Source organism: Squalius cephalus (genome assembly GCF_949319135.1).
Source record: "Squalius cephalus genome assembly, chromosome: 14".
Lineage (NCBI taxonomy): Eukaryota > Metazoa > Chordata > Actinopteri > Cypriniformes > Leuciscidae > Squalius > Squalius cephalus.
Window position 1 is genome coordinate 23,962,606 of NC_137135.1, and position 13,333 is coordinate 23,975,938.

Consider the following 13,333-nt stretch of genomic DNA (forward strand, 5'->3'; position numbering starts at 1 on the left):
TCACTTATTTGAAATGAGCGGAGGCTGAAATCTTGACAGCAACGCATTCTAGCTTGATTGGACTCTTACATCTTCATAGTTAGTGCAGAGCTGGATGGACTAGGAAGATTGAATTTCTGCAAATATTTAAACTGTAAAGTCAAGTGAACTGCACAATATGCATGATCTCACTGGCTATGTTACCGTTCAACTGTATTTACTGACAGTTGATTTAGGAGAGACTCTTCAATTGTCCTGTTCATACAATATTTTATGTCTGTATAAACAAATACCTAAAGGGAATTTTTACATGCTTGTGACTTAACCATATAGTGACAGTGGCTTCAATAATTCCAGAAGGTTATATAATAATTTAAACAAAGTTATATAATAAACAAATTCAGCTAATGAGTCAATCAACTAATGCACAAGTCTAGGAAATTTAAAAATGGTGTATTTCAATGTGACTTGAACTGTTTCTGATTGCAGTTTTAAATAGCAGATTTATTAAGATTAATTTTTAGTGGGGTTTTTTGGAACTCAGGTCATACAGGTATGTGGGACTATGTGTTCGAGGGCAATTGGCTCCAACTGGTTTTGCTTTTTTAGAGTTGGAATTGAATGCAGCTGATGAATAACCTTAAGGTCATGAAAATGTAACAGAAGTAGAGACAGATCTTTTCTTCCATATGGTGCATACATCTGAGTGTACATCCGAGTGATCAAAAAAGAAAAAAAGTAGAGCGTGGACTTGGTTTTATCCATCAGTTGTTGATTGTATGGAGGATGATCTAAGATTATGAGCTTGCAGTCGATTGTAAGAAAGGAGCTGGGTGGTTAAAATGATTGTAGAAGTTCCACAAATACGCCACCAGAGAAAAGTCTGTCGTTTTGCTGGATTTTTCTTTTTCTTTTTTTGAAACATGCATGGGTGAATCATTCTGTTGGTGAGAAACCAGGGCTAATCTGTTAACAAATGCATGACATTAATCTGCATCTACCATTTCCTGCACTAAGCATTTTGTTTCCCTCTCCGCAGGCTCGTCTGTACATATGCTCACTCACCCTTGAGAGACAATCTTACAGAAGACTAGATTAGTTACTCCTCAGACAAAGGGCTGTGTGCAGAGGTTGACGGCCTTAATTCATTGTCATTAGCAAAGAACGCATAGTCCTTTTCAAACTCATTAGCTGATAAAAAACACCTTGTGATTCCCATTAAAATCCTCATCCGTCCTTCTTCAGCACAAAGGCTTTTCTCCTTCACCATGCATCTCTGCACATCCTCCAACGGCTCTCCGGACAGGACAATAAACGACGGCTTTTATGTTTGACTGAGGGACACATTTGGGGCTAGCAATAATAAAGAATGGCTGTGATGCATGATACATGCCTCTGTTTGTTGACAATTAAAGCCTAGTGCTGCCAGGGTGACAGAGCGTCACAAATCATCCGTTTCTTTCGGGCATTAGTTTAAACGATTTAACACATGATGATGGAATGATTTAGATATTTACGTTTTCCAAATAGCATGAATAATGTTAATGAAAAATAACAGAAAAATGACTATGAACAGAGTTTGTAATATACATCAATCCTGGAAAAATCCAGATTTAACAACCAGAGTACCTATTTTTGTGCTTTTGTGTAATTTTGTGCACCAAAGTACAAAACAACTCTGACCTCCTGGTAGAATATCCATTTATTCAAATTCAAAAGACAAAAAGAAATACACATTTGTGCTGTCTGCAGTCTGTGAACAACTCTGCATATATACACTTTATACAGTCATATATATTTATAATCTCATTATTTAGTAAAACAGTACACCATTCCCCTGTAACTGTACCCATGAATAATAAATCCCAATCCTCCCCTTCACAGCCCATTAGTTTGGCATTTTAAGATGTAAAAAACACATTTGTTTTGAGGTTTTCAAAAACATTCATTCAAGGATGCGCCTTGTGGTAAAATTCAAGTGAACGTTTTCTATCCAACCCAGAATCTTTCAGCCAATAACTCAAATGGAGCCTACAAAATAAGGGCAATAGCACTGGCTATTAGTGCAATCCACTCGAATGAAGATGTGAAAGAGAGGAGAGCCAAGTCCCCAACAGCAGCATTTGCATCTACGAGCCCCTTTCGCTCTAAGTGGGCACTTTAAATTCCAGAAGTCACACCTGAGCACATGGTTTTAGCACTGACGGCATTTCTGGAGTGAATATGCCTTTAAAATACACTTCTAGTGTGAGTATGACAGGTGGTTTTGTTTAAAATTAGGAGATATAAGGAAAGAAAAGAAGCCGTAATATGAACAAGTGGCATAACCAGGAGCGATTACAGGTTGGCGTGGATGTCCTCGTGTCGCAGCACTTTGTAGGTGATCCAGTAGAAGACGTTGAATATGAGGAAGCTGAGAGGAAATACTGCTCTGGATATGGTATCGATTCGCTTGGCTCGGTCCACAAACCGCTTCCGGATGGCGTCTCCGTCGTACAGCACTTGCACTGGGGGTGGTGGGGCGAACACGGTGGACGCCTCCACAGTTGTCCCATCTTTAGCTTGTAAGCAATGGCCCAGTCCGTACCCACGGAAGTAAAAGCCACGGCTTTCTCGAACAATCTCTTCCTCCTTTAACAGAAGAAAAGCATTCTTAGTGTTTTTAGTGCCAGGCATCAAAGAAAATTTCACATACTGGTTTAGTTTTTTTAGAGAGGGGGTAGTTATACTGAACTGTAGATATGTAAAAAGTCAAAAGTCATTGCTTTTATGAATGCTACCTATGAAGCTTCATTCAGATCCTTTTTATGTTTTGTTCCCCCCCGGATCATATTATTATAACACAAAATAAGCTTGTTTTTTTTATAGGCCTAACCCTTATAATCAAGTTTATATGTATTTTTTTATTTATTTTATTATTATTATTATTTACCATGGTCCATATCTGCCAGTAAGGTACATTTATTTTTCTTACCTCATTTAGCAGATTTGTTTTTTGTTTTAAGCATAAACTCACTTAATTTTGATACATTTCTTAATATTTTGTCATTTTTCAAGTAAATGAATCCTGATTTAGGAATGTTTAGATATTTATATTGGGAAACATGAAAAAATTACTGAGTAAGTAAATCACTTTTTGCAGTGTAGTTTTTCCTTTTTCTTTTTTTTTTTTTTCGGTGCCAAAAAAGTCATTATGTAGTTATTTCATGACAATTTCCCTCCCTCTGTCTGACGCTAGAATGAAACGGACTGTTTTGAACAATTACTTAAAAGTGAAAGGATTCTGCATTTTTCTCTCTTTCCTCCATCCATACTATGTTACCAACCAAGTTTGATGTTGTTGTTCGATGTCAGTTGTATATCTGCCGGCAAGACAGAATGCGCTCAACATAATGGAACAAAACACAAATACATCAAGATGTTTAATTTTGTCCTTTTTTTTTTTTTTTTTTTACAGTTGAACGGTTTTTAATTTGACACAGCATCATGATTTTTTTAAATGACAATTTAAAAATCAGGAAAGATGGACGCAAGAGCGCTTCCTGCATGGTTTCCTGACAATAAAGAAGACTGTATGTTCTTTAGTATTCTACTTGGTCTACTTTTCCACATGTAGCACTTTGGCCTAGTTCTTGCCTCTAATGCCAAATAAATTAGTCATTTGAATCAGTTTATCTGTCAATCTTTGACAAATTACCCCTTTCCTCGAGAGGATAAGAAGATTAAGTTCTCGTTTAGTTCTTCATTAAATCCTCTGCTTGCACCTAAAAACAATCCAGTCAATCACATGCCTAGAACTAATGATGTGTTTGGTTAAAGATAAAGACACCATTTAAAGTGAGTTTAAAGTCACCTATGAACACAGTTTGGGTCAGTGCTTACCTTATTAATCATGGCCAGGCCGTGTCCAGACTCAGAGTCTGAGTCTAGCGTGTAAAAAGAACTCTGCTGCAAAAACGTTTCAGTATGAAACAAGTCAGTTCCATATGTATGAGGACTGAGGGGTGAATACTACACAATGAGGGTCACTCAACATGGCCACAAGAAAAGAAACCATACTAGGTGGAGGTATAAGCACACTTGAGCAATACTCTGTGCATTTATGTATTTAGCTATTATTAATCATTTAAAAATTAGCTTAAATACATATATGCTGAATTTCCAACAAAATTTCATGGCAATTCATAATATTTTACGTTTTGGCGAATTGATGGCTAATTTGTGTGAATTCGTCCATTTTTGTATGATCTGCTGACGCCCCAGTGACGGGTATGTTTAGGGGTGGGGTTAGTGGTGGATCTTCATGCTTACTTTTTTCTACTTATCATACGTTTTTGTACAATTCACATTGCATGAATTCATATGAAATCGCCACTTTGTAACAATTACATTTTCCGTGAGATCATGTTGGAATTTGGTGTTATTTAAATCGCTGTACACATTTAAGGGGTACGGAAAATATGTGAATACTAATGTCCCGTTTTACATCTGGCATTAACATCCATTTCTAATCAAGTGGTCACATGAGATGCATTACTATAAGGAATAAACGACAATTGTAAGCGGTTCACTTATGAAGTGTATTCATACCAGCTGTGAACTGGGCCAGTAGGACGGAGGGGGTTCTGGGTTTATGGGACTCAAGTGTTTGCCCATGGGCAAATAAGATAGGGGACACAGATGTTTTTTTTTACCCTGGCACAGGTGTTGCAGTGCTGGTTGAGTTTGCTGGTGCTGTTCCCAGGGAGCTTGTTCACTCTCCACAGTGAGTCAAAGCTTCCTGCAGGCTGCCTGGCTCGAACCTCCATCAAGGAAGAATGAAATGTTTTGTTTCTTAGTTCCTCGTATATAACAGTTTGGAACATCTGTCTTTTTCTTTCCCTAAATTAACTTCTGGGGATCAATAGAGCACATCCATCCATCTATCCATCAATCTGTCATTCTTATGTATCTTGCACAGTTCAGTGCACTTTCAACCATAACATTTCTAGGCAGGCTGAGCAGACTCATTTTCATTAATATTGGCAACTGTGTAAATACTTCAACAAGAATTTAACAGCTATCAAGCCGCTGCTCTCCAACACCATCCACGTTGCTAGGCAACACTGCTTATGAGTGTACACTTCTTTGCAGGTTGATGAGGGACACTCCAATAAAGTGCACATACTCAAGCTAAATCCGACCGTCACAGCAAAACTTGATAAAGTCCTAAGACAAGAGGATAATGTTCATGCTGATGTTTAAATCAGACACAAATAGCTTATTACTGGGTCACAATGATTAACTAATCGACTAGTTGTCCAAGATCTGGGATAACTTGATCTAGATTTTTAGATTTCCGTGGTGGTGCTTTAGCTGTTAAACAGTTTGCATCCCCTTTAAAGTACAGCTACAGGCTTACACAGTTGGAGAGACGTATTTTACCATTGTGGCAATTTTTTTTCCTTTTTTTTGTTTGTTTGTGATGTTTTTAGGACGTGTGCCAAGTTAAAAATAAAGTTAAACTTTTAAAAATGCATCGAGGCACCTCCAGTCTGTTCCATTTCATTGTGCTCCAACTAGATGTTTTTGAACGCAGCAACGCTCATTGTGGTTATTGTTAACTAAAACAATTAATATATATATATATATATGTATATATGTAAATGGAAAAAGTACACAAAAATATTAAAGCTGATTCAAAATATCAAATAATATATTAGTATAAATAATACTGAAATAACACTGGCAATGTGTCTTATTTAAACCCCCCTAAGCAATGCATCCCATGAATCTGAAACCAGTGTAATTAAACAGGGCTATCTTACATCCAATAGTTAACCAGTCATTCAGGCAACTCACAATTGGTAATTTTGAAAATATGTCCCTAAAACAGGCACGATCCTCTCACGACCCATTTGTTAGTGTTTTCTTGAGCAGGAAAATGTGGCCTAATTTGTCTATAGTGTTATTAAGGCAAGATGAAGCCAAGGATTTGTTGTATTGATTATCCTGGCCAGTAGTTGGTCCATCAGCCTAACAGCTCTCTCAGCCAGTGACCCATGCATCGATACCACCCAGATTGATCGTTCAGACCAGAGACTTTCTTGGCGGGAGAGAACAGGACAAAGAGTAATAGCCGCCAAGATCTCCGAGGCAGGAGGGGGAGGAGAACTCGCTCATTCTTAAAAGGAGTTATTCTCATTTTTCTCTCATTATTGATTCAGATTCAGCGAACACACTCGTAAATCTCCAGCACTGTGAGCTTGGACAGCAAGTGCTTTTGTACAAGCTCGGAAAGTGCCCTAGATGTTTTAGCCAACAGTTTTAAATGTGATTGTTGGGCTTTGATATTTACTAGTCAATAATTTTATATTGCAGAATTTATAGAAATTAGATTTAAAATCTGTTAAACACATTTCATGTGTTAAGAGTGATTTGACTCTCCGAAGCCCTGGGGGCATTTTCTAAGCTTTTCGTTTAGAAGCTTCTTTTTAGCATTTCAGGCAGTGTCTGTGATCTCGGATCAGGAAGCAGGTTGTTGGCCTTTGGAAATTGGCTGTAGCGAGGCTTTACAAGGTGGCACAAATGGTGGGCTCAACACGTGGGACTGCTCACTATGGAAACAGCCTGATCTGAATTCCCCCACACGAGATGTGACAGCCAGCTGTAGTGTGGCCGTTGCCAGTATTTGGATGTGGCTGAGCACAATGAGAAGAGATGCGAGTTAAAGTGTAATCCAGGGTGACAGAACAGCCTGTATTTGTTTGTGTGTGTGTGTGTGTATGTGCATGCGAGTGTGTTCATCGCACTTACTATTCTCTGCCTTCGCTGCTTCTTGCGCAGCCTGATGAATTCTTTGTGTTGCCTTGAGACGAAGTTGACTGCTGCGTACTCCAACAATGCAGCAAACACGAACAGCAGACAAACGGCCATCCAGATGTCAATGGCCTTCACGTAGGACACCTGGGATGCACAAGGTCAGAGCAACATCAATAGATAATCAATAATGGCATTGCTAGGAATAATGAGGTTGTGTTGACTTTGGACATACTTTTCATAAGCCAATCAAAACAGCATATTTTACATAGGGCATTAGGGCTACATCTGAAGAGGACATTATTTGAATTAATATTTAAAAAGCGCTTACATTTATAAACAAGTAGGCTAAATATAGGCAAAAAAGAACGAAAAAAAACCATTTCATAATTTAAAACGTGGTCAGTGCAAGTATACAATTAAGTTAACATGTTTAATTTACATTTAGTTTATGTTTAACTTGTGTTCAATTCATGTAAAAAACAAACAAAAACAAACATCCAATCTATTTTTTTCTTGCTAGGTTCACACAAATGTCAAGTTTATGTCAAACCTCTGTGTTATTTCTCAGTAGGTCGCCTTGTTCTGCAGCACGTGCGCGTGCACGTTGACTACGTCTGACCTGACAAGAGTGGCGGGTTTTCCTGTGTTTTTTTCCTGATGTGGCTTAAGTGGTTCACAAACAGTGACCATTCATTCACACCGAAAGCGTTCAAAAACGCGAGCCCATGCGCCAGACGACGAAAAAGCAGCTAGACGTGGCGCAGCGGTCAGACATGTAGGTCTACCTACTGCATGTTTACATGTGTGAACCAGCTCTAGGAGTCAATAATATATATATTTTTCTAGTTCTTATATACAGGAATCATGTAAGTGACCGTTTTTGATTCAAAAAAGTAATCAAAGTAATCAAAAGTAAGCAATGCATTGTTGTAGCCTAACTTACATTTAAGTTAATCGGAATAAAGTTGAAAGAATACCCCAAATCATAATTGCAACCAGTCACATGTTTATTAGACCTATTTAAACCTATTTATGTTCACCTGAAAATGAAAATTCTGTTTTCATTCACTTATATTGTTTTAAAAGTGTAAGTTATAATTCACAAAATGTAATGTAAAAGAGTAATCCTGTCCTCTCAGGCTGCCAAACACCAAAAAGCACCATAAAAGTATTATAAAAGTACTTTATATGACTCAATTAAGTTATCTGAAGCCATAATAAAGCTTTATGTGAGGAACAGTTTGCAAGCACCCTTTTTAAGGCGAGACACTAGGTGAATAGGGTAACATTTTTAACTAGCAGATATTACCATGAAACTTTCCCAGTTGATTACCTACATTAAGATGAGAAAAAAAATGTATTACAAGTTTTCTGTAATTTAATGTTTAAATATGCAAAATAGGCTATACCTAATTAAATATGCGCTAATTTGCATATATTTTAAAAATCTGAGTATTGAATAAAGCCAGGTTCAAAATAATTTTTTCATTGTGTTCACATATTAGATGGGGGAAAAAATACAGAGGGATTTATGGATATCTACTTTTGTTATCCTGTAAATCAGAATATACTGTCAATAGCCTTAAAAAAAATATTTTCGACATGTTTTTTGGAATAAAATGTTATATAAATCAGGCTAGGAATAATATATTTACAAATCCCTCTGTAAATGTCTTCATAATATAACTAGGTACAAGACTGGAAAGTTTGGTGTATATAGGTGCTACTGAAATGGAGATTTCGGACTTGGAGAATGAGAGAAAAGTCATTTTGAGAAAACGGGCTTTAAAGATTTATCATCAGCCAATGAGATTGCGCATTCAGCCCTTTTACTTTCACGATTGGTTGCTGATAAAAAGGAAATGACCATATTTGGATCCGACAGCATTGTACAGGAGAGAGAGCTTTCCAGCGGTGTATGTGATGACAGGGAGCAGACAGCGATCGCGGAGCAGCATGTTGATTAAGAACGCCAACTTTTGTTGAATTTATGAGAAATCTACAGACGCAAACAGACAAAGTGTAGTAAAATAAAGACCTAAATGTGCATTTCGGACTTCGGAAGTCTGAAAGAAGACATGTTATTGAAGACAAATATCCAAAAATCTCAAAATTGACCAGTAAAAAACCCCTGATGATTTTGCCTGCCGTGTCTCGCCTTAAACCTAAAATGACAAATGGGACACCCTACGGTCTCGTAGACAACCATTGTAAGTCCACAAGACCTTAAGTGCATATGAAGTGTGTCATTTGGGACAGGGCCCATGAGACTGTATGTGTCCCATGTCAATTTAGGTGTCAGAAGGTTGCTTGCGACCGCCCCCTTTGTGGCCGATATGCGCCCTCGCTTCGCACTTTTGCTGAGCCCGCACTGAAGCAAGCTCTGCAGCAGACTTCTTCCGGACAGTCAAAGCTGTGTTACGTCACGAAAGTGTGGACTCATAGGAAGACCCTGAGTGCTTAGGATGCCATTTTAGACAGGGCCGGGCGAGGGAGGTTTATTTGGACAGGTCCTCGACCCCTTGATTTTGACCGATTGAGCGAGTCTACTTAATATGTACACTTCAGGCAGATCCATAGACCACAATGCAACACGATTGTGATGTCACAGCAGATAATGCTTAATTAACCGCATAATACTTGTAGCTACCTTAAAAGCTGACTGTTTTTAGCGCAATTTTCCTACGGACAAAATTGCGATTGTTAACTCATGATTTCTGTTCTGTCTGTGCGCACCAATCTTGCACTTCTATCTCCTCCTCAACCAGACCACCTAGAGACTTCGGGTTTTCGGCATTATGTTAAGGAAGGTCTAATCTCGGGAACACACACACAAAAAAAAAAAAAAAAAAAAAAAAAAAAAAAAAACCATAAAAAGATTTACTATCTCTTAGTGTTGTGATACCATGACGTCAGAAAATTGCGCTAAAACACTCACTGAGTTTTTATTACTTGTTTTTTTTACACTGTCATAATGTATTGTATTGTTACCATTTTTGTTTGTGTAATTTTTGCGTAAAACGTAAAACAAATTCATAAGGAAAAAAACTGCAGATTCCTGTGATCAAGGGCTTAGAGCGTTCCATTGAACACATTGCAAGGGTTCCGCCAGTAGTGGACACTCGTGCAACGTAAGCAATAACGTACATCTGAGTAAACAAGGCGGAGAGAAGATGGCGAGGGAAGGGCATAAAAGAATGGACAAAAATGCGTTCCCAAAAGCATTGTAAGCCTAAGTAGATCGTAGAGCCTTGCCACCAATTGTCTCTGTGATCAAATTAGTTCACGACGATGCTTTTAAAAAACGCAGTGCTGATCTAATAGTAGTCTGATTTCTGATTAATGTAAAATCTGAAATTATAATTTGGCAACAGATTACTGAGGACAGTAAAAATTGCATCCCCCCCCCCCCCCCCCCCCCCCCCCCCTTTATGTAACCGTTAAGGAACTGGAATTCGTTGAGAGGAATCGTGTTTAGAACAACACAACAAACAAACAAAAAAATAATATAAATTTTTTAATATACAGAATTCATTCATTTTTTTTGCGAACAAATCTTTAAACAGAAGCAAGTGCTCTTCGACATCCTTTTAATAGTTAAAATAGTCACTAATAAAATAGGCAAGCTTATTCTCACCTCTCTCTGCTCTCGTGTTCATTGATTGTCTCATTATTTCACACATTATCCAATAAGTGCACTGGTTTCTGAAATGTTTCTCTTTTTTTTCTCTTAGAACTGAGTAATTTTGGTTATGTTACCTTGGGTAGAGAGGCTCGTGAACCGGAGCTCTGGGTAGTCATGGTCAGCACAGTGGTGATACCCAAGCCTACCCGAGCAGGGGCAGCATCCATGTTGATCCAGAAAGACACCCAAGACAGAATGACAATCAGCAGGCTGGGGATGTACATCTGAATGAGATAGTAGCCCATCTGTCTCTCTAAGTGAAACTTCACCTCAATACAGGTGAATTTACCTGGGAGAACACAAAGAGTTTCATAGGTAAGTAACTATGTATAGCAACTTTTAATGTATTGTTGTTTACACCTGGTTAATTATTATTGTCATATCGCTGGTTTATGGACAACACCATACATGCCTTTAAAAATTCATTAGAGGACCTTGAAATCAATTCTGTTTGCAACAGTGTACAGTATATGATGATTTTTTTAATATAGAATATTGTTTGATATGCGTGAAGGTTGTAGTGGAACGTGTACCTGTGTTGTAATGCTTAGTGCAGTAGCCAAGATCTTTTTCCTCCTTTAGTAAAAACTGAGGAAGAGTCAAATCATCCGCCACCTGCACTGGGCTATCAGAAAGCCACTCGAAGATCAGATCGTTCATGGTGTAGCCAACTGTGAAAAGGGATAGAGAATGAAATAGAAAAATGCATATCTGTGCATAAAAGTGTGAATTGCAACTGTCAAGCTTCCACTCTCATCCCATACTTTGTACACTGCATAAAAGGTCATCTGACAGACAACAAACCAAAGGGGTAGATTGATAGATTGAATATCTGGTACAGACCTTTGTATAGTGAAGATGTTTATATACTCTGGATTATTACATCCGACATATGACCAACATGAAGTATTTGAGCAAATTAATTGGAAATCTGTCTTTCTTATATTATTTTTTTCCTTATCCATGCTACTTGCCTCAAATTTTTCACATCCCCCACATCATTTCTAACAGGTCTCTCTCTGTAGAACACGTTGAGATTAGGGGCCTATTAAAAATGCATGAAGCATGCAATAACAGTGTAGAATACTTGACAAATCTGAATAATATTGATGTCTATCAGAGACCCTCAGGGATTTACTAAGACATCTATTATTCACAAATCTCCCCGTCCCCTTCCGTCTTCAAAACAACAAACCAATGAAAAAAGCATGAAGACTGAAAGTCCTTGAATGTCATGGTGTCTTTGAAAAGTTTGGTGTGGTTCCAAACATTGCATTCAGACTAATACAAGAAATATGAATGTATTTCCAAGATGAGAAAGGATTTTATTTAGCCTATTCTAGCCTCAATTGTCAATATAAAAAAGGTATTATTTGCAATATATTCTTCAGTGCATCATAATCCTTCAGAAATCAGTCTGATATGTTTATTTTTTATTTATTATTATCTATATTAAAAGCAGTTGTGCAGTAATTTGTGGAAACTGCATTTTTTTGGGGGGGGATTATTTGAATGCAAAGGTCAAAGAAACAGAAACACACACACACACACACACATTTTGATCAATTTAATGCATTCTTGCTCAATGAAAGTATTAGTGTTTTTGAAAAAAACTGACCCCAAAGTTTTGAACAGTGGTGTACTGTAAATTTCAGATAAAGACTTTCTTTATGCGTTCCATGGTCACTCTTGGTCATGTAAGCATAATTGATTTTTGTGCCCTTTATAATCCACAAAAGCACCAATTAATCTAAAAAATATAATATAATATAATATATTTTAATATATATAGTATAATACCTAAAAAACATTCATTTATGAAGCCTTTATACTAAACTTTACATTAATATTCCATTTGTCTACTTTCTGCTTCATTTTTTTTTTGTGCCTTTGTCATCGTGCTTTTCCACTTGTATTTCCACATATCTTCCCTTGACACTTTTGCATACCAAGTGCCCCAAACATATTCTCTTTGCCCCAAACTTATTCCTCCTCTGTTTTTTTGCTTACACCTTGGCTTTAACACTCCAGCATCAGATTTCTCTACCTGGATGTGTCCTTCCCAGACAAGGTGATCCCACCCCTCGGCAATGTCCCAACACTCGTCAAAACGGTGTTCAGCGGGCCCTTTCAAAGCCCTAAAAAGGTGCTCTTGACTAATCGGAAATGATTATGCCCTCAGTAACGGCTTTTGTTAGACAGTAAACCTGCCCGTCTTCCTGTGTGTGTCTCACTCTGTCTGACCCCACTCCTTAGAAGAGGGCGATTTTAACTGCGGCTACAGAGGAGGGCTTTTTCCACTCATTGAATAAATACTGTAGACATACAGAGGACGCAGAAAGGACAGTAAAACAATATCTTGTAGTGTGTCCCCTAAATCTTTTAAACCATATGAGTCACTTAATGTAGAGGTGCTGCCTTTGGTCACCACACATAAATCAAATAATCCAAAAGGCAAATCCAGATGTAAAGCTAAGTGGCATCTGCAGTGCATTTCTGTATTACATGGATATCTCATTTGGCTCCTCTTGTGGTTAGAAAGGGGAGTTCTTTTGTCTTAGGGATGTGGAATTAAAAGCCTCTTGGGCAAATGAGGTGGGCCACATAATAAAGGGGACACAAAATGAAAGTTTCATTATTGATATCCTTTAAATTGGTTCTAGGAGTTAAGATGCTATCTGCTCTCAGGGCACTGGGGTGGTGAATTATCTATTTCTTTGCCTGCCTCTTCCTTTTATCAAGGTAATAAGGAAGGGCACTAGACACTACACACATTTTTAAAATGAGGATGCTGTATCATTGAAACTTCCTTTTGCCGATTCTTCTTCTTTTTTGTGCAGTGAGACATAGAAAACTGTTTTGAGTAAT

The 13,333-nt window shown here is 37.8% G+C and overlaps 1 protein-coding gene across 1 annotated transcript in view; it reads right to left on the reverse strand.

Annotated features, from left to right (window-relative positions):
• Positions 1–1,669: 1,669 nt before the first annotated feature.
• The window catches only part of glra4a (glycine receptor, alpha 4a), a 42,716-nt gene continuing 31,052 nt past the window's right edge, over positions 1,670–13,333 (reverse strand). The window contains exons 6-9 of the mRNA XM_079893449.1: positions 10,999–11,136; positions 10,540–10,754; positions 6,775–6,924; positions 1,670–2,610 (exon numbers count right to left, since the gene is read on the reverse strand). Coding sequence (XP_079749575.1) covers positions 2,317–2,610; positions 6,775–6,924; positions 10,540–10,754; positions 10,999–11,136 — 797 coding nt within the window. The 3' untranslated portion in view covers positions 1,670–2,316. The remainder of the gene's footprint in view (positions 2,611–6,774; positions 6,925–10,539; positions 10,755–10,998; positions 11,137–13,333) is intronic.